Below are 20712 nucleotides of genomic sequence, written 5' to 3'. Positions count from 1 at the left end.
TTTGCTGACGTGGTGCATTCAAAACCCTTAGATTACATAAACGGTTGGATATTTAATTGCAGAACTTATTTTAGAGACTGGTATTGTAGGGGAGCCGGCTTCTATCCGATCTCTCAGAATTACTATCTCCATCCAGTTCGGCGAAAACCAAAGGCTCTAGCCCTCTTGATCTGGTGACTGGTGCGTTTTTCTGCAGATTTGTCAGATGTTTCTTGTTTTGATCAGATATAGGTTTCTCTGGAGCAAGTCTTTTATTGTCGTTGCTTTTGATTGATTCTCCTTTTAAGTTCTGCGCTTGATATTGAAAACCTGTAAATCAATTATATACATATGTTTTATCCTGTTAGATTTTGCTTCTGAGACTTGAATTTCAGTTTATTTGGCAATTTCATGCATAGATTTATCAAACCCTAATATCTGTGGGATTTGTTTAGCTGGTCCTAATTTCTACCTGGGTTCGGTTTTCACTCCCTCTTTCTGATTCTTTAGAGCTGTTTGCTCTTATTTGTGGTCACTAGGGGGACTATTTGTTTCTGATATATGATTTTCTTTATTTCTACTATCAGCAACGAATATATGTTTCAATAGATCTGTAAGCTTGTTGAATTTTGGATTTTCTGTAACAGTGGTTGTATTAAGTTAAGCTAGAGAAGTAGGGATGTACAACGGGATTGGATTACAGACTCCAAGAGGGTCTGGAACTAATGGTTACATCCAGGGCAATAAGTTTTTCGTCAGGCCAAAGACGAACAAGGTGGATGTGAACAACAAGGGGTTTGAGGTGGACCAAGGTACTGCTGGTGTGACCAGGAAACCAAACAAGGACATACTTGAGCATGATCGCAAGCGCCAAATCCAGCTCAAGCTTGTTGAGCTTGAAGACAAGCTTATTGACCAGGGATACACGGATGCAGAGATTTCCGAGAAGATTGAGGAGGCTCGAAAGACTCTTGAAGCAACTGCTGCCTCTGAGGCAAGTGGTGGACCCACTGCCATTGTCGTTACTGATCAGAAGTAAGTAACTTCCCACCCTTTTCTTATTATTATTTTTATTATCAGTTCATCTTTTCCATGTATCATCAAATTAAATTTAGCTCTGTTTGCACTGTCTTATTCATTGTGGTTAATCTAAGCTAAATTTTTTTTGGAAAGTATATTGCAATAGCATTGTTAGGAGGTTTTCTGTTTTAGGGTAGACTGGTAGTACTGCCATGCTCTATATTCTTGTTAAGAACCTGGTGCCCGATTTTTTGATTCACTAAGCAGTTTTGCCTCTCCTATGGGTTTTCGAGGTAGTGATTATGTATATGGTACTTGATAGCTTTGTTTATTATTGAGGCATATGTTGAAATTGAACTGAGAGCCGAGATTTTTTTGAGGGTTGATTTTTATTTCCCTTTTTTGTCGGGTCATCTTGTTGCTTCTCTCAGTAGTTGATTGAGGTGGGTTTTTTTTTTTGGGGTGGGGGATTACTGAAACCTCCATTATTCTCTCTAAAAATATTTCTGTATTATGGTAGTTGACCTATCCCATTACATGAATGTGTTTGTTTTGTTACTTTGCATCAATACTTCAATTAGGATGTAGGATGAAAAATATGGTAGCTTATGCAGGTTTGGTTCATGCTAATATGATTGTTTGGTCTGATGAAGTAATCTTATTAGTGTGAGGTAATTAACAATTTGATCATCCCTTCCTTCCTCGCATATCTGCCTGCAAATGATGTTTTCTGAAGAAAGATTAGATGAAACATTCTTGAAGTATATCTTGAATAGCATGCATAGAGCCGCATCAATAATGCACTCATCATAGTTGTTACATTATCTGTTCGTCGTGATACTTCAACCAGATTTCCCACTGCAACTCAATTTTATTTGTCTTGCTCTTGGTTTATTTCAACAGAAATTGTTCTCAAACAAAAATATATCTTGCTTTCGTATTACAACATACATGTTTCGTTAATGATATTTTTCTCTAGAGAATAAGAATATGAAGTCTTAGACTCTTAGTTGTGTATTTTGGTGACTCTTTCAGGATATCAAATACTCAGACTCATCAAATTGCTGCTAGAAAGGAGAAACAGATGGAGACGCTGAGAGCTGCCCTTGGAATCAGTTTGGCTGAACCTCATGAACCAAGTGGAGAGACAAAGAGTGATGCTGAACTGGAAGGCGGATATAAAAAGAATGCAAATGGTGGTGGTAAGCATAATGAGAAACGTGAACATACCTTTTTGGACAGAGAGTACAGCTCAAAGAAACATATGGTTGAAGATCCAAAATCTGGGAAGGATGATAAGAAAAAGGGAGAAGGAGACCTGAAACGTATGAAGAAAAGAGGAGATAGGTCTGATGAGTCAAGGCACCACAAGAAGGAAGGAAGTAGGAGGAGAAGGCATGAGGATGATTCTTCTGGTGAAGATAGCAGAGGGGAGGATGGTGGTGAAGTCCTGAAAAATATGAAGAAAAAAGGAGATAAGTCTGATGAGCCAAGGCACCACAAGAAGGAAGGAAGTAGGAGAAGGCGGCACGAGGATGGTTCTTCTGGTGAAGATGGTAGTGGGGAGGATGGTGGTGGAGACCTGAAAAGTATGAAGAAAAGAGGAGATAGGTTTGATGAGCCAAGGCGCCGCGAGAACGAAGGAAGTAGGAGAAGGCACGAGGATGATTCTTCTGGGGAAGATAGCAGTGGGGAGGATAGTGGTGGAGACTTGAAAAGTTTGAAGAAAGGAGGAGATAGGTTTGATGAGCCAAGGCACCGCAAGAAGGAAGGAAGTAGGAGAAGAAGGCACGAAGATGGTTCTTCTGGTGAAGATAGGAGTGGGGAGGATGGTGGTAGAGACCTGAAAAGTATGAAGAAAGGAGGAGATAGGTCTGACGAGCTAAGGCACCCCAAGAAGGAAGGAAGTAGGAGAAGAAGGCACGAGTATGGTTCTTCTGGTGAAGATAGCAGTGGGGAGGATGGTGGTGGAGACTTGAAAAGTATGAAGAAAAGAGGAGATAGGTATGACGAGCCAAGGCACCGCGAAAAGGAAGGAAGTAGGAGAAGGAGGCACGAGGATGGTTCTTCTGGTGAAGATAGGAGTGGGGAGGATGGTGGTGGAAACTGGAAAAGTATGAAGAAAAAAGGAGATAGATCTGATGAGCCAAGGCTCCCCAAGAAGGAAGGAAGTAGGAGAAGGCATGATGATGGTTCTTCTGATGAAGAAGGCAGTGAGGAGGATGGTGGTGGAGGCCTGAAAAGTACGAAGAAAAGAGGAGATAGGTCTGACGAGCCAAGGCACCGCAAGAAGGAAGGAAGTAGGAGAAGGCACGAGGATGGTTCTTCTGATGAAGATAGGCGTGGGGAGGATGGTGGTGGAGACCTGAAAAGTATGAAGAAAAGAGGAGATAGGTCTGACGAGCCAAGGCACCCCAAGAAGGAAGGAAGTAGGAGAAGGCACGAGGATGGTTCTTCTGATGAAGATAGGCGTGGGGAGGATGGTGGTGGAGACCTGAAAAGTATGAAGAAAAGAGGAGATAGGTCTGACGAGCCAAGGCACCCCAAGAAGGAAGGAAGTGGGAGAAGGCACGAGGATGGTTCTTCTGATGAAGATAGGCGTGGGGAGGATGGTGGTGGAGACCTGAAAAGTATGAAGAAAAGAGGAGATAGGTCTGACGAGCCAAGGCACCCCAAGAAGGAAGGAAGTGGGAGAAGGCACGAGGATGGTTCTTCTGATGAAGATAGGCGTGGGGAGGATGGTGGTGGAGACCTGAAAAGTATGAAGACAAGAGGAGATAGGTCTGACGAGCTAAGGCACCCCAAGAAGGAAGGAAGTGGGAGAAGAAGGCATGGGGATGGTTCTTCTGATGAAGATAGGCGTGGGGAGGATGGTGGTGGAGACCTGAAAAGTATGAAGAGAAGAGGAGATAGGTCTGATGAGCTAAGGCACCCCAAGAAGGAAGGAAGTGGGAGAAGAAGGCATGGGGATGGTTCTTCTGGTGAGAATGGCAGTAGAGACCTGGAAAGTTTGAAGAGAAGAGGAGATAGGTCTTATGAGCCTAGGCACCAAAAGAAGGAAGGAATTATGAAAAGAAGGTATGAGGATGATTCTTCTGGTGAGGGCGGCAGCAGGGAGGATGGTGGTGGAGACCGGAAAAGTATGAAGAGAAGAGTAGGTAGTTATGATGAGTCGGGCCCCCGCAAGAAGGAAGCAAGTAGGAGAAGAAGGCATGAGGATGATTCTTCTGGAGAAAATAGCAGTGGGGAGGATAAGCGGAACAAGAAAAGCAGACGAACTTCTAGGCAAGGCTAATCAATTATGCACCATACTAGTTCAAGACCCTTGCTCCATCAATGACTTGAGCTGAATATGGATACTCAACCGGATCACTATGTGCTTCCTGGATTTGCTATCACCAGTTATGTTGCTTCGTTTTCACTTTGCTTCATCTTCTATCATGTGGTTTCTGTAAGTTCAAAGATTTCATCATCTGGATATTGTGTTCTTTAGAAATATGTAATGGTTCGTGTTGTAGACATGGCTACTATTGCAAGTTCCACAAGTATATGCGCTTACTCGTGGATTCTAGTGTCGAAGATGGCAGCGAAGGGATTGTTGTGTTTTCTTTTTCTTTTTGATAAGAGGGTTTGGGATATCATTCTCTTCAACTATTCCTTTTTTCTTTTATATATTTATTTTTTGGAGAATATAAGGAAGGCTAAATTAAAATCGTGTTTTCTTGAATGATTATTATTTATTACATTACGGAAAATCAAAATAAAAACAAAAATATTAAGAATTTTTTATCATGAGAAATGAATGAGGCACATAATTCAAACATTTTACGGCAAAAGAATTTCAACCAAAGACATCATCCAACCTCTCATCCTCAATAAAAATGGAGCTCATGAAACTCGCATGACTTGATACACATCAAAATAAATAATGTTAGGGATCTCAGTAATTAATCTTGACCATTGATTAATATAAGTGTAAATGTCCACAAAACTTGATGTGCATCAATCAAGGGACATGGTTGATTACTGGGAATCCTATCACTTCTAAATGATAAAGATCCCAGAAGATGATATCTCAGTTATCCCAGTCGTTGAGTTTGACACACAAGATTCAAGTGAATTCATGGGCTTTACATATCCCTCATGATGCACATAAAACTCTACTTTGTGCGTACAACTCAGCAGTATAAATGGGATACAAGCTGTTGCTGCTAGCTGGGATCCCTATCATAATTGAAATCTACATCTCTCCCTCTCTCTAATCTCTATATATATAAAGCCATATATATACACTTACAAATTAATAATCTCTCTTGCTCTGTTAATTTTCTTTATCACAACTAACATGAGTCGCCTAATGGTAGTCTTATTAGCAATATTTGTATTACTGGTTTATGGGTACACTGCCGCCGTAGGAGATGACAGTGACAAACCCTTGTGTACAACCGTGTTCGGTGACTTTGGCTCTTGCGATACCTACTTGGACCAGTATTCATTCCCGGATGAGGATTGCTGCAAAGCGATGGGGGAGCTCGCGTACTACTCCAACGACGACCAAACTCGCGCCGGTGTCTGTCAGTGTATCAAGGATGAAACCATCGTAGAGGGAGGCATCGATGTTTTCACCGTATTTTACGGTGTTGCTGAAACATGTGGAACTTCCCTCAACTTGCCAGTGATTACTGCTACCACCAATTGTTCTGAGTAATTCATTATTATCTTCCTCCCTCAATCTCTTAATTACTTGTATTTAAGTTGATAATCACAATATTAATCTCTTTTCTTCTCTCAAATGACATTCGTTAATTAATTAATTAATTTATTTTTTGCAGGATTTGATGGATAAGAATTATATGAGATGCTTGTACGAATTACAAACTGCTATGGAGACATGATGGCAATTATACCTAAAAAAAAATAATAAAAGAATAGGGATATCACGTATATGATGATATACATTATGTAATAAATTAATATTCCGAGTGCACAAATACATCTTGTATGTCCCTAATTCCACCCACTGTAAAAACTTTGTGCACGGATATTGTTTACCTTTTTTTATTAACGTGCCTTTTGAAGTGTGTTCTCAAGGTTTATGATTATTAGATAATTTTTCAAAGCGGTAACATTAAAAACGTCAAAAGATCCATTTGAGGCCCTAACAATGGAATTTGATAAAAATATGGTGGGGATAACAACATAACTGCTCGTCTTGATCACCACACCTCGAAATGAGTGACCAGTCAAATTTTGTACGATTCTGACAATATTATTGTTTTTGGCTTCGAAGGGTCATTGACTATTGGTCACATGATTTACACATTCAATTGAAGACAAAACTTATATATTTATGTTGACCATCTACACAATAATTCATCAAATTAATATTTCTAATCATAGACATTGATCTTGTTAATGCTTGACCACTGTATTTAGTGTCTTTTATAAAATAAAAGAATGACTCGTTGTTAAAGATGTATGCATGATGATTTCAATAAAAAACAAATTTCTCAATGATATTTCAAAAAAGAAGAAGATGTATGCATGATTATTGGTCAGATCCAATTCGAGTATCTTATAAGAATTTAATATTCTTGTTCAATTATTATTACACTAAATATTTAAATTTATTTTAAAAGATAATTAAGTCTATCATTCAAATTCTTGATTTCTAATTACAATCATTTAAATCCCCTAATCTTCTTATAGTTGTTAGCTTAAGTTTGATTACTAAATCGATGAATTAATTTTCTCGTTTATTTATCAATTTTCAATTATAACAATCAAATTCCTTAATTATTTTCTTAATCAATTTTAAGTTTTTCAATTTACAACATAAATCACACAATTTAATTTGATCGGGTTTAGATTGACGGTTGAATTGATCCCACCCGACCCATTGAATATTTGAATTATAAACCAACCCAAATTAAATATTGGTTTGATTTTTAAAATACTGATGTAGACTGAAAAAAATTATGGATAATATTTCTCGAGGTATGCATATTTAGTGATGATCGAATTTTAATTTTAATTAATCAATGATTAGTGGGTGTTGTCTTTTGTATGAAAAAAAAATGGTGGAAGAACCGACCCAACCCAAGTCCAACATTAATCGAATCATTCATTCAAAGTGTATATTAATAATTGAGCTACTTGGTTATATTTATATAATTAAGTTATTTGGTTACGTAGTTGCGAGTTCAATCCCCCTCCCTCACTTATGTAAACATACTAAGATTGTCCAAAAAATCGTGCCAAATCAAACCGACCATTTTGTCAGTTATTGTCAAATGTATATTAGTGAGAACCGATCAAAAAACTGACTGAAAAAAAAAAATCGATCAAACCGTCAATAACCGATCAAACAGTTAATTGGTTATACTAATTACTTTTAATTTTTCCTATTTACTTATCGATCACAAGAGATGTATGAGGCACATATGATCCAAACATTTTATGGCACAAAAATCTCAAGCACATAATATATATCATCCTAAATACAAGGGACTCATGAAACTTGCAAGGCTGGAGCGAAACTAAAATCTATACATACAAACACCTATATATACATACACTACCTCAATCTCCTTTTGATTGCATAGTTAATTAATTTTTCTTAAGACATAAAATATGAATCGCCTAGTTGTGTTCTTGGCCATTCTTGCACTGGTTTTTGGGTTGGCCGAGGCCAAGAAGGGCAAGGGAGATCATACACCCTCATGCACAACTGTGATCAATGACCTGCAACCCTGTTTTCTTTACTTGATGGGTATTGAAAAATCCCCTGATGAGATTTGCTGCAAAGGAGTCAAGAAGCTAGCCAAATACGCGAAGAAGAAGAAAGCTCGCAAGGCTATCTGTGAGTGTGCGAAGTCCAAAGCGGCCACGTTTGGATCGATCGATCTCTCTCGAGTCTCTAAGCTTCCCAAAGAATGTGGGGTTTCGCTAAAATTGCCGCACATTTCTCCCAACATCGATTGTTCTAAGTAATTGTTTCGGCTTTAAATAGTAACCCCCAATTGATTTTGAAAATTACATTGTGAATTAATATCATCAGTTTTGACTTTTTTTTTTTTTTCGGTTGCAGGGTTTAGCTAGGGATTGTAAGTTGCGAGTTGTGAGAAACAATGCTGTGGAGAGACGTGATGATGATGATGAATAATACTTAAGCCATGAATTATGAAAACAAAATGATAAAAATAACAAATTTAAGAGCTACCTACCTTAATGTGATGTATGCATATGATAAAAGCATTCATTTGAATAATATTTGGCATTAAAGTGGTTTAGAATTTCTTTTTATCCAGTAATTCATGCAACAACATGCCTATCCAAATCAACAATAAATCTACAAATCAAATTAAGAGGAATGCTACGGACTCCCAAAATATGCCTCTCATTTTAACTCAGATCTTATAAACACACATGTAGAACTCACTTAACATCCAACATTTTATAATAATTGAGGATAAAATGAGGGTCATATTTTAAGGGTTTCAAACATTTTCATCTTGTAATTTTAAAAGTGTGGCAAGGAAAGTGGTTGGATTTGAGTTTCTGGATTTCCATGGGTCAAAAGCCCGTAGTTGGCCCATCGTTGGCCCATGTTCAATCTTGTAATTTTCAAAGGGAAAACTTTAGTCACACCCCGGACTTTACTAACCACACTTCGACTCACATTGACTTTGCATTGACCTTGGGTTTTTTAGATTTGAGATACTCACACCCCACCCTCTTCAACCGCTTTCAAACTCGCTGGAACTCAAACCTAACCCGTTCCTAGATCTTCACCCACTTGCCAGAACTTAAGGATTTTTTTGAAGCTCTGGTATAGACCACGAACCAAGTGGCTTCTCCGTCATCATTCTCTTTGCCATGCATGACCCATGAGTGTTACTTTGTGAGTGGATATTAGAATCGTTGGTCTTTGGTGAGATATATTGGGATCTTTGAGTAAGATCTATTGGGATCACAACAAATCTAACGATAATCTCCACTCTTGATGAAGATTAGAGCCATGTGAGTTGCATACCATCTGCCCGCCTCTGAGAATACTGCGATACAGCCATAGATGGACGGTAGTGCGATGGAGATTGATCAATGAAGGATCTCAACGACAAATCCATCTCGAGAAATACTTATTTCTTCTTTTCTTGGTCAAATTTGGGGCTTCTTTTATCTGAGTATGTGACAAATGGATCAAGAGAGGGATGGGTTCTAGATGGGATTGAAGACTCCCTCATGCGATCTTCTCCTCATCGTGTTGTGCCGCACGCTAGTGCTTTCGTGAGTTTGGGGTGTATTTCGAAATTGTTTGAGATTTTGAGCTTTTTGTTATTTTTGATGCGATTAGAAATATCTTAAATTTTTAGGGATACCATTAACAAGGGGTGTTATTCAAAAAAACCAGGGTGCATCTAAAGCTTTCATTTTCAAATTCTGGTGACTGGTGAGAATGGAAAAGAACAGTCCAATGGCCCATCAATCTTGTAGCTAAAACAGTTTGCGGACATGCGAATTACCAGAAGCCCATTGGGCTATTAGGTTTTCCGGCCCATAATAACATAAGACGAAATCATAATCGTGCCCTAAACGAGTTCGCTCTGTAGCCTCCAACCTTTCTCTTGCGAAGACATATAACAGTTGAGAAGGTTTTGAGAGAGCGTCTTAAACCCTTCTATTTCTGAGCAGGTAATTACATGCATATCTTCACGAATTCTTATCGCCATACATATATGTGTCTTGTTTGATTTATCGATTCAATCTAGAAATTACAAAAACTCGCTTAAATTTCGCTATCTCGCTGCTCCAAGATTCAAGAAGGTATTAATTTTTTGAATTTTTTATGCGTATTGAGCTCTAATGGATATAAGATTGTTCCTTTTTGAATTTATATTTTATTTTTTGAAGTTTTCGATTTCAGTTGCATTAATTAATGCTGTAAAACGCATTGCATTTGTTGCTGTGAACTGAATTGAAGTTGAGCGCAAGTATTTTCTGATTATTTTTATGGTTTAAAATTGAGCAGTTTTCTTATTGATTTGTGTTAGTTTTACTGATGTTTGATATTGGGCTCCTGATTCGATTGTAGAATTTCCTATGATTATGTGACAAGATTGGTCTGATGAGCGATGTTGCGGAGGTTTCACTGACGCCACTGTGCAAGCCATAGCCACTATTCTAATTTGGACGTTTACTTTATTTTGTTTCAGGTACTTACTCCGTTTTATGAGTCTTGGTCGTCATTCTCTTAGCTTGGATCTTGCGACGATAGAGCGACACTACAGCCAACTACGGCTAGACCACGAGGCTAGAGAAGAAGTGCTTGAAGTAGAGTTACCGGTCATCAGGTCATGGCTAACCAACGCGACCGAAGAAGTCTTGCAGATTATAATATGCCTACCATGGACGCATTACAATCTAGTATCCGTCCTCCACCGATTACTGCGAGTAGCTTTAGAATCAAGCCATTTATCATCTCAACTATCCAGCAGTCAGCATTTTGCGGTTTACCCCATGAAGAGCCGACTACTCACATTGCCGCATTCTTAGAGATATGTGACCTTTTGAAGTATGATGGTGTTTCCGAGGATGCTGTGCGATTGAGATTGTTCCCGTTCTCTGTGAGAGACAAGGCGAAGTCATGGTTGAGATCGCTACCACCGAACTCCATCACTACATGGGATGACCTTGTCAAAAAGTTCCTTTCCAGGTTCTGTCCCCCAGCGACAGCACATATCCGAAATGAAATTACGTCGTTTGCTCAATATGATGCGGAACCCTTCTATAAAGCTTGGGAGAGATACAAAGACTTATTGATGAAATGTCCACATCTCGCCTTGCCCACTTGGCTGCAAGTCCAATCATTTTACAATGGGTTGAAAAGTGCTAGCAAGACGATGATTGATGCTGCAGCAGGTGGAGCACTGATGGGAAAGATAGAGACGGAGGCATATAAGTTGCTAGATGAGATGGCCCAGATGGAGGCATATGAGTTGCTCAATGAGATGGCCCCCAAAAGGTATCAGTGGCCGAATGAGCGGTCAAATCTAAAGAAGGGAGACATGCTTGAATTTGATGCCGTTTCAGCTTTATCTGCTCAAATAGCCACCCTTGCGAAGAAGCTTGATACAATGAGCATGAATGCAGTACAAAGCACAAGTGCTAGTGTGAGCTGTGATTATTGTGCTGGAAGGGTAAACACTCTTTCCGTCAACACATACCAGTCCCAAGAGAAAAAGCCTGACTTAGAAGAACTTATAGCAGAACTAACTGGAAGTGTAAACACTCTTTCCGTCAACACGTACCAGTTCATGAACAAGACGGATCAGTTCATGAACAAGACAGAGACTGCCCTTCAGAATCAAGCAGCATCAATCCGAAACTTGGAGTTACAAGTGGGTCAACTTGCAAATACACTGATTGGACGAGAGAGAGAGGAGCACTTCCTAGCCAATCTGAAGTAAACCCAAAATGGAAAGAACAAGTGAATGCTATGGCACTTTGGAATGGGAGACCAGTGTAGACAGCTGTGGACTTAGAGGCAGAGAGGGCTGAGAAGCCGAACATAAGTCGCTTGGTTTGTTAATGTAGTAACTCTTCTCGATGCATGAAATTGTATCTTTAATTGTGAAATTATTGTCGTGATACACTATGGTTTACGTTTGAAGGAAGATAGGTTCATTGCGACAATGCCATTACATATCTGGATCTCATTGCATATTAAAGATGTGATATTAATTTGTTCCTGCAGTTTCTTGCTTGCACTTTCTTCAAGTTTTAATTGTTCTGTAATTTGCAGGAAGAGAAGTTTTTTTGTTTATTCTTTGTTTCAGGTGGGCTTCTATAGCTTTGAAGACTCTGTTGATTAGAATTGCAATACTGCCGCTTTTAATGTATCAACTCAAAGCTACTTCTAAACTAACAGTATGTTTCTCTACGACTTTACCTTTAACATTTCTCCATATTCATTTTTTTTTGGTTTAAGTGTCTGAAAACTTTGAATATGTCCAGAGTTTGTTACAAGTTAAAAGGGTAGGTGAATACACACTATCCTTGCCGCTACACCACCAGCTCAAATGTTTGAATAATTGTTACATAATATAGTATACATATTTGGCATGATGTTTACTTAATTTTAAAAAATAATAATATAATCTTAAGTAATAATAATATGATTTTAAGTACGCATTTAATTGCTATGTCAAGAAATAAATAAAAAGAATTGCTTTGTTAAGAAGGGTGGCTGGGACCTGCTGTCCCGCTGTAATGGTTATAAAGCCATTATTGAAAAACAAAATTCAAAAATATTATGAATATGTTTGGATCGAGCTTACAAATTCAACGACATTTTTTTTTGTCCCAAACAAAAATCAAATTGAACATAAAATTTCTGGACCGTTGAATATAAACCCGAAACATCCTATGTCTATTTTGTTATGAATTTGATTTTTGTTTGAGACAAAAAGATATACCGTTGGATTTGTAAACCCGATCAAAATACATTTATAATTTTATTAACTTTTTAGAAAAATCTTAACTACCTTATTTTTACTACAAAACAAAAGATTCATTTATTTATAAATCTTGTTAAGAAATAGTCAAAACAAAAGGCCTGAAAATTTGAATGTCGTATAAAAACTTTGAATTCATTTATTTATAGATCTATCCAATTAAAAGTATAAAGATTTTCTTGTTGAGATAATAATATAATTTTAAGAAAGCATTTAATTGCTATGTCAAGAAATAATTAAAAAAAAAAAACACTTGCTTTGCTAAGAAATAGTCAAAAGGCATGAAAATTTTGAGTCTCATATATAAACTTTGAAATTATTTATTTAGAGATCAATCCAAATAAAAGTATACAGATTTCTAGTTGGGATATTAATTGAGAAGCCAAAACAATATCATGTTGGTTGTTAATTATAGATTTAAGGAAGGAGAATCGCCTATTGAAGATAAGATGCGAGAAAATCATTCAAAATGGTATAAATATGTACAATGAGAATCGAGAGAATTTGTATAGAAAATTATAGCAAAAGTTGAAAAATACCCGAAAAGAGATAATTTGAAATAGTATAAAAATATATGGATTAAATAAAAATTGATGTATGATTATAAATAAAAATGAATGGTAGACACGAATATACATAGTGAATTCCTATTGATTTTCATGTATCCGACCTCTAAATTTTTGGAATAAAAATTCGGATGATGAAGATGAATAATATTATTAATATATCATCTTCAAAAGAAAGGAAAATAAGTGTAACTAAAGTAACAATATAAAGTTTTATTTAATAAATAGAAAGTTCTATTTCTTATTTTAAAAATGAAAAGCAAATATTTATATAAAAAAAGGGAATTCATATAAATTGATTTTAAAATCTTCTATCCAACAACAGTTTTCTTGATCTAACGGTCAAGATTCATAACACGTAAGAAAAATTGAAAATTTTGAAATTCCACGTCATTTGACCAATTTTAACCTAATTGGATTTGAACTGTCTGTGTTGCAGTGGTGTGTATAAAAACTCTCTCGCTTTCACAAAATCCAAAACTCCAGAATTCTTCCTTACTTCCATCCATAACCATCTAATCTCTTGGATCTTTTGGTCCCTGGGTTGTCTATATATTTATATAGATTATATCGTGATCGATCACATTTGGGAGTTTTTAGGGTGGCAGAGAAGCGATGGCGCAGAAGAAGTTTATAATTGAGGTGGAGAAGGGGAGGGAAGCGAAGGACGGTAGACCATCGATGGGGCCAGTGTACCGGAGTTTGTTTGCCAAGGATGGATTTCCCCCTCCGATTCCTGGAATGGAGAGTTGTTGGGATGTTTTCCGGTGAGGATAGATTTGTTATATTTATAGTGTATTGTTTGGTTGCTGAGAAAATTTGGAAATGAGCAGATTTGACTTTCTCGGACAAAAGTCGAAAGCTGAGATTGCGTCAGCAATTTTTGAAAAAAGACAAGAAAATAACAACTTTAATTGATTACGGTCCTTTTTAGCATGCCACGGACTTGTAAAAGTACATGGTTTACTGTGCTTGTAGCTGCAGCAAAGGATTTTTTTTCCCTTCATGATTTATTTGAAATTCTGTAAATTCCAATTTTTAACATCATCAGCGTCTTTTTCTCTTTGAAAATGAAAATTTGATGTTTAACAGTCACATGTAGATTGATGATCCCAACGAGCATGTTAATTTGTCAAATTGTTGGGAGTTTCTTGCATCAGAAGTCTCGGAATGCATTAGATACTATTGTTGACCTAAACTGCTTAATCTTACTATTACTTTTTTCATGTTCTTTTTGCAGCTTGAGTGTTGAGAAATATCCTAACAATCGAATGCTTGGTCATCGTGAGATTGTGAATGGAGAGGTATGTTGTTGTCCTGGACACATGTTTGTGGATGTTGTTGGCTGGCTCACCTTAATGATTTTTCATTCTTTACAGGCTGGTAAGTATGTGTGGCAAACTTATAAAGAAGTTTATGACATAGTTATTAAAATCGGGAATTCAATCCGTGCTTGTGGTGTTGATGAGGTATGTCACTTCGTTTTCTCGACTATATTTCCTTCTTTTTTCTTTCTGGAAGGGGTCGGGAAGATTAAAATTCAACAAAAGATTAGGGCCTCCTGAGCTTAAGTTTGAAGTGATGATTCCTGTTTGTAGGGAGCAAAATGTGGTATTTATGGTGCCAATTGCGCGGAGTGGATTATGAGCATGGAGGTAACCTTCTTTTCTTTTTCTTTTTCTTTTTTCTTTTTCTCTCTCTCTCTCTTTCTTTTTCTTCAGTTGAATGTGAAGGATTATTTTAATAAAAGCTACCAGTTTTTTCATTGAATAATATCCTTCTATGGTATTAACTTGGTATTATTTTTAATGAGTGGAAAGAAAAAAAAGAGCAATATCCAATGCACAAGGCTCTACTTGGACAGGCTGAAGAAAATAAACTAAATGCCTTCCTTGTATTAATTAATTATAATCCTGTTTGATACCAGACCTTTTTTGTTTCACATGCATGCAACTGCACTTCATTGTTTAAAGTTAACATGTATATTGGTATTTGTTTCCTTTTACATTTCTTTGGAATTTATTATTAATGTTTCAACGCTGATGCAGGCTTGCAATGCCCACGGACTCTATTGCGTTCCTTTATATGACACTTTAGGTATGCATGTCCCTTTTGTGCATGGAGCTACACAAATCGTGCCATGAGTATCATAAAGCTCATTTTTGTATTGTAGATAAAGCCATATAGGCTTGTTCGTGTCAGGAATAGCTGTCTAGAATGGATTTGCTTTGAGTAATTCTATATTCCTTTAATACAGGCATATTGAAATGTACCAAATATTGTCTATAAATTCTTGATGTTGTTGTCTTTGTTTCAGGTGCTGATGCTGTGGAATTTATTATATGCCATGCAGAGGTTTCGATTGCTTTTGTAGAGGAGAAAAAGATTCCTGAGGTATACATGTTTTGTATTTGCATCCGAATTCCCGATTGAAGGCTATTGCAAGAACTTATTTGAAGAATCTGCATCTTTTTTCTAGTTGTCACATCATCTTTGTAGTTAAATATTAGTTCTTAAAAATGAGCTATGATTCCAAATTGAATTGGCTTGGTGATTCTGCGCTTATAGATTATTACTTTACATGCTAATAATTCCTTTTTTAATCAATGGCAATCCTTTCCCCCAGTTGTTCAAGACATTTCCTAACTCAACAAAATACTTGAGAAGTAAGTTATGGTTGCTTCACTATATTTGTTTGTCCTTCCATACACTATAAGAAAACAAATGACATTATACATGTCATATACAGCTATCGTGAGCTTTGGCAAGGTTACACCTGATCAAAGGGAGGAAGTTGAGAAGCTTGGTCTGGCTATATATTCTTGGGACGAATTCTTACAGCTGGTAAGTTACTTGCCCTGTTATTATTCTCATCTTGACTTCTTTCTTGGGCATAATTGTAAATTGATACTGGTTTTTTCTTCTTCTTTTTTCGTTTCCCATATTTTCAAAATCGTATGTCAATGTTTATCCTGTAAAATATATTGCATCTCTAGTGTGTAAAAATGCTACCTCAGGTCATTAATGGATTCAATATCTTGCATTCCACGGCATCTCATTTTCGGTATTGCAAATTGACAATAATGCTCTTAAGATATGCAATTATGTTAATCTTGAGATTATATGTTGTTTCGTTATTGTAAAGATCTAGAGATTAGAAGTCAATGAAATCGTACTAGTGTTTCTGAAAAGCTTTTAGCTGAACTTATATCCAAATACTAGAACGATCCAGATATAGTGTGTGGGTAATTTTTATTATTGTTAATCCATATGAGTTGAGTATGCGCATTTGGCAAAATTTTCTTATCAAAATGTTCCCATGTTTGCAAACTTGCTGAAAAAAGTGTTTCTTTTCTGCTTGAAATGTGTATATGTGTATTGTTCTGTAGTCAAGTTTTGGGCTTTTATTCTTTCAGGGACAGAATAAACAATTTGATCTGCCAGAGAAAAAGAAAACTGATATCTGTACAATCATGTACACTAGTGGAACAACTGGTGATCCAAAGGGGGTGTTGATATCAAATGAAAGCATTGTTACTCTTGTATCAGGGGTTAAGTGCGTTCTAGATACCATGAATGAACATGTTAGTTTTGTCTACTTTCAAATTTCTTTCATATCTCATTGATGGGAACCTGGATAAGTTATGGAGAGTTTTCTTTCATCATATTGACATTTCTCTTGACTTAATGCAGTTGACAGCGAAGGATGTATATCTCTCATATCTTCCTCTTGCTCATATTTTTGATCGTGTGATAGAGGAGTTCTTTATTTCACAGGGTGCCTCGATAGGGTTTTGGCGTGGGGTGAGCTAAATTACTTTTCCATCTGATTTACAGATCAAATGAGCAAAAGGACTTGTATTAGAGTTCCTTGCTGTGATTGTTGTATTCATTCCTTATGGTTGAATGACTACACAGTACTCGAGGCATTAGATCGAGATGTCCAAAAGATTAAATAGAAAATTATCAGTTTTGGGATTGCTCATCTTTCTGTTTGTTGCCCACTTCAGGACATAAAGTTGTTGCTAGAAGACATTGCAGAGCTGAAACCAACCATTTTCTGTGCTGTTCCACGTGTATTAGATAGAGTTTATTCAGGTAGACCTTATTATGAACTGGAATGATCTAATAAATTTGGTTGGTTTGCATTTTTTCTCTATGTGAGAATATATGGGAAACAAATCTGAATCTGGATGAGACCCTAATTAATTGAAGTGGGATTTTTTTCCTCATGTTTGAATTACCATTCTTTGGTGCGCTACAATTTCTCGTGTAAATTATACAAATATCAAGCCACTATTCGTTCTTCTTGGGGCACCTCAGGTGACTTTGGCTCAGCTGCTCATGTTTGGCCCTATGTATAATGCTAGCTTGCTTTAGGTTTGTAATGGATGGTGTTGATTTTTCATCTTCAAAATTCACGTGTACATTAAATATGAGGTCCAGGTTTATTTTGGCAATGAAAAAGGTTACTATTTTATGTTTGACAGATTTAAATTACAATTCAACAAACATATATATTTTCTTATTCTTTTCAAACTGATTTAGAAACCAAATAAGTGAGTTTTTATTTTATCATACTCAAGTGTTACACCTGGTAACTAATGTGCACTTTCTCAGGTTTGCAACAGAAGATCTCTTCAGGGGGCTTGTTGAAAAAAACAATGTTCAATGTTGCATACTCTTAGTAAGTTTTAATTCATTTTTCAAAAACTTTTGTATGTAGAGTTATTTTGAGTTTTTCTTCTGAATGTGTCTGTTTCCTGGTCAAATCTCTATTTTTGACTGCTTGCAAGTTGACCTCATCCACTCGATAATTGTACTGCTGTCTGCTAGTTTAGCCTCATCAACTCATCGTTTCTATATTAACTTCTTCAGCAAACAAAGTAACATGAGGAAGGGGCAAAAAACTGGAGAGGCTGCACCAATCTTTGACAAAATTGTCTTTAGCAAGGTACTGGAAATGTGCACTCCTCTCAGTGCTCATGGACCTACAGCCTTGAAATACTCATTGGAACTGATTATGTTGCATGCTTGGAATCTCATTGATTAGTGACTTCCTCAGGTAAAGCAAGGATTGGGAGGAAGGGTACGAATTATTCTGTCAGGGGCAGCACCTCTTGCAACCCATATAGAAGCTTTTCTGAGAGTGGTTACATGTTCTGTGGTTTTGCAAGGATATGGTATGTTGTCCTTAGCATTTAACGCCTGGCTATAAGTATTTTTCTTGTTTCATCTTCTTCATTTTGAGTGACTGTGATATAACTTTTTACTGCATGAACTTTGATGATTTGTTCTTTATTGATGTTAATATAGGCTTGACAGAAAGCTGTGCGGGGACTTTTGTCTCGCTACCCCATGAATTTTCAATGCTTGGTACAGTGGGCCCTCCTGTACCAAATGTGGATGTATGCCTGGAATCTGTTCCTGAAATGGGATATGATGCCCTTTCAGACACACCTCGTGGAGAGATTTGCATAAGAGGGAAAACTGTATTTTCAGGGTACTACAAGCGCGAAGATCTCACCAAAGAGGTCCTGATTGATGGGTGGCTCCATACAGGTTCTTACATTTAAGTCTCTGTTTAAAAAAAAGTTCATGCCTCTATACCATGGTGTTTTCTCGTAACCTACCCTATCCATGATTGTATTTGCATCAGGGGACATTGGTGAGTGGCAACCAGATGGAGCCATGAAAATTATTGATCGCAAGAAGAACATCTTCAAACTTTCACAAGGAGAATATGTAGCTGTTGAAAATTTGGAGAACATTTGTGGACTTGTCCCTGACATTGATTCGGTATGCCTATCTGCTATTGTGAATGTACATTTTTCAAGTTTACCCTTGTACCTGAAAATGTATGTCCTCTCGGCTGTGGCCAGCGTTTATGCCTGATATGGGATTTTTTTTTTCACACATGGATGACCTTTTCAATTGTCTATTGCATGATGGAAAAGGTCTACTTTTGTGTGGAGAATGTAGCTAATCTGTTTATTTCAATTTTAGTCTTTTGTCCTCATTAGATCATTTATCTTTCCAATTTCAGATATGGATATATGGAAACAGTTTTGAGTCGTTCCTAGTTGCTGTTGTTAACCCTAATAAGCAAGCACTTGAACGTTGGGCTGAAGAGAATGGTGTCAGTGGGGACTTCGACTCCCTCTGTGAAAATCCCCTGGCCAAAGAATACATACTTGGGGAGCTCACAAAAGTTGGAAAAGAAAAGAAGGTTCCCACTACTTTCTGCTGTCAACTGTATATGAAACAATTTATACTCAATTTTTTTTTTCTTTTACATTTGCAAGATATTTGATATTTGATGGTTCTCCTGATGCTTTACTGTTTGCAGTTGAAAGGCTTTGAATTTGTCAAAGGTGTCCACCTTGACCCTGTACCATTCGACATGGAGCGCGACCTCCTAACTCCGACATATAAAAAGAAGAGGCCACAGTTGCTCAAATACTATAAGGTAGCTACTTTCGAAGTGAGCCTGCCTTGATGATAATTTTCATAGTGTTGACTGGTATAAAATAAATGGACTAATTTGCATGGTGTTAGCATCCATTCTGGTTATATATAAAGTGAGCAAAGTTGCAATGATGCTGCATAAATCAAAATTTTGGCTACCATATAGACCGCTTAAGCTAAAATTGTTGCACAATTGTTGAGAGAATCCACAATGGTTTAGGTATCAAAATTTTGGCTACCATATAGACCGTTTAAGATAAAATTGTTGCACAATTAGTATGCTTGATAAAATAATTTTCTTAAGACTTTTATTCTAATTTGGCGACCATGGGTGTTTCGGTATCATAGATAGTTACTGGTTTTTCCAATCACCTAAGCCTAGTAAGGCTGTATTGGGAGTGTAATTGATGAACTGCATTGTTATGTATTCAGTTTATCACATTTGTATGGATCATTCGATGACTATTCATGCTTATGGTGTAGTTTACAGGTCGTTTTTAATACATTTATGTGCATATTATTGTTTTATGTTTAATTACTGACTAGAAAACTTTTGTGCACAGGATATTATTGACAATATGTATCAGACTGTGAACAAGCCCAGAGCCTAGATAATCATACTTCATCTATGGAAGGCTTGCAATTTTTCTTCCTTTTAGCCAATAGCATTGACGATACTGTCTTTTATGTTTGGCCATTTATTATTTTTGTCAATGTACATATGATGGGATTTTGGGAATGTAAGCAGCCCATTGGATTGTTTGTGGCCCATTTGGCAACTTCATGGGCTAACTCACTGCTAATCTTGAGGCTTTTTTAACAGCCCAATAATGAAAATAATTGAGGCTTGTCTAACAATTGAATTCCAATATCCTAATTTCTGCACTTCCTCTTGTTCAGTTTTTTTTCCCTTTTTTTTCCCACTGGCTCTTCAGGCTGTTACTGGTTAAAATGAGAATCACTTTATATACCTATTGTAATTGTATTGGGAGTTTGTAAAATAGAGAAGAAATATCATAGATGAAATTCAGTTAAGAAATTCTTGAAAGAATCAACTTTCTGGCATCATCTTTGTTTTCTTGATAGTCATACGGCTTTTCATGGCTTGAATCACCCATATAGTTGCTCATAAGGTGGTGTTCTAATTGGATGGCTTGGATATG

The 20712-nt window shown here is 36.9% G+C and overlaps 5 protein-coding genes and 1 non-coding gene across 8 annotated transcripts; 5 read left to right on the top strand and 1 right to left on the bottom strand.

Annotated features, from left to right (window-relative positions):
• The first annotated feature begins 36 nt into the window (after positions 1–36).
• Positions 37–4650, top strand: LOC119980400 (serine/arginine repetitive matrix protein 2-like). Of its 2 annotated transcripts, none has more exons than XM_038823083.1 (3): positions 37–173; positions 627–1014; positions 2035–4640. In XM_038823083.1, exons 2-3 carry the CDS (start codon positions 659–661, stop codon positions 4292–4294), a joined length of 2616 nt encoding a protein of 871 aa, XP_038679011.1. In that variant the 5' UTR covers positions 37–173; positions 627–658; the 3' UTR covers positions 4295–4640. The 2 variants fall into 2 exon arrangements, with proteins under 2 accessions (XP_038679011.1, XP_038679012.1); XM_038823084.1 differs by having other exon boundaries at positions 64–180; positions 2035–4650.
• A 681-nt stretch (positions 4651–5331) lies between these two features.
• On the top strand, positions 5332–5985 carry LOC119980398 (non-specific lipid-transfer protein 3-like). The gene is made up of 2 exons (XM_038823081.1): positions 5332–5703; positions 5832–5985. Exons 1-2 carry the CDS (start codon positions 5345–5347, stop codon positions 5836–5838), a joined length of 366 nt encoding a protein of 121 aa, XP_038679009.1. The 5' UTR covers positions 5332–5344; the 3' UTR covers positions 5839–5985.
• A 1647-nt stretch (positions 5986–7632) lies between these two features.
• Positions 7633–8164, top strand: LOC119980763 (non-specific lipid-transfer protein A-like). The gene is made up of 2 exons (XM_038823559.1): positions 7633–7941; positions 8090–8164. Exons 1-2 carry the CDS (start codon positions 7633–7635, stop codon positions 8162–8164), a joined length of 384 nt encoding a protein of 127 aa, XP_038679487.1.
• A 1416-nt stretch (positions 8165–9580) lies between these two features.
• LOC119981100 lies at positions 9581–11754 on the top strand. Of its 2 annotated transcripts, none has more exons than XM_038824100.1 (2): positions 9581–9693; positions 10215–11754. In XM_038824100.1, the coding sequence occupies exon 2, from the start codon at positions 10356–10358 to the stop codon at positions 11466–11468; it is 1113 nt and encodes a 370-aa protein (XP_038680028.1). In that variant the 5' UTR covers positions 9581–9693; positions 10215–10355; the 3' UTR covers positions 11469–11754. The 2 variants fall into 2 exon arrangements, with proteins under 2 accessions (XP_038680028.1, XP_038680029.1); XM_038824101.1 differs by having other exon boundaries at positions 9691–9825.
• LOC119981566 lies at positions 10738–10843 on the bottom strand. Its single transcript, XR_005464177.1, has one exon. It is a non-coding gene; the product is annotated as a small nucleolar RNA R71 (small nucleolar RNA).
• A 1776-nt stretch (positions 11755–13530) lies between the features above and the next one.
• Positions 13531–20412, top strand: LOC119981099 (long chain acyl-CoA synthetase 4-like). Its single transcript, XM_038824099.1, has 19 exons — positions 13531–13848; positions 14322–14385; positions 14461–14550; positions 14680–14736; positions 15130–15178; positions 15399–15475; positions 15708–15747; positions 15831–15925; positions 16498–16665; positions 16775–16885; positions 17092–17179; positions 17702–17768; positions 17960–18035; positions 18147–18264; positions 18398–18643; positions 18741–18880; positions 19128–19310; positions 19431–19550; positions 20113–20412. The coding sequence occupies exons 1-19, from the start codon at positions 13697–13699 to the stop codon at positions 20158–20160; spliced, it is 1989 nt and encodes a 662-aa protein (XP_038680027.1). The 5' UTR covers positions 13531–13696; the 3' UTR covers positions 20161–20412.
• The last annotated feature ends 300 nt before the right edge of the window (positions 20413–20712 follow it).

The sequence above is a fragment of the Tripterygium wilfordii genome, chromosome 16 (genome assembly GCF_013401445.1).
Source record: "Tripterygium wilfordii isolate XIE 37 chromosome 16, ASM1340144v1, whole genome shotgun sequence".
Lineage (NCBI taxonomy): Eukaryota > Viridiplantae > Streptophyta > Magnoliopsida > Celastrales > Celastraceae > Tripterygium > Tripterygium wilfordii.
This window is presented reverse-complemented; position numbering and strand designations above follow the sequence as displayed.

Coding starts and splice junctions, on each gene's coding strand:
- LOC119980400 (XM_038823084.1), top strand. CDS start 659: ATGTACAACGGGATTGGATTACAGACTCCAAGAGGGTCTGGAACTAAT. Junction 1,015..2,034: donor ATTGTCGTTACTGATCAGAA/GTAAGTAACTTC, acceptor TGACTCTTTCAG/GATATCAAATACTCAGACTC.
- LOC119980398 (XM_038823081.1), top strand. CDS start 5,345: ATGAGTCGCCTAATGGTAGTCTTATTAGCAATATTTGTATTACTGGTT.
- LOC119980763 (XM_038823559.1), top strand. CDS start 7,633: ATGAATCGCCTAGTTGTGTTCTTGGCCATTCTTGCACTGGTTTTTGGG. Junction 7,942..8,089: donor AGCTTCCCAAAGAATGTGGG/GTTTCGCTAAAA, acceptor TTTCGGTTGCAG/GGTTTAGCTAGGGATTGTAA.
- LOC119981100 (XM_038824100.1), top strand. CDS start 10,356: ATGGCTAACCAACGCGACCGAAGAAGTCTTGCAGATTATAATATGCCT.
- LOC119981099 (XM_038824099.1), top strand. CDS start 13,697: ATGGCGCAGAAGAAGTTTATAATTGAGGTGGAGAAGGGGAGGGAAGCG. Junction 14,551..14,679: donor GTGCTTGTGGTGTTGATGAG/GTATGTCACTTC, acceptor TCCTGTTTGTAG/GGAGCAAAATGTGGTATTTA. Junction 17,180..17,701: donor ATTAGATAGAGTTTATTCAG/GTAGACCTTATT, acceptor GCACTTTCTCAG/GTTTGCAACAGAAGATCTCT.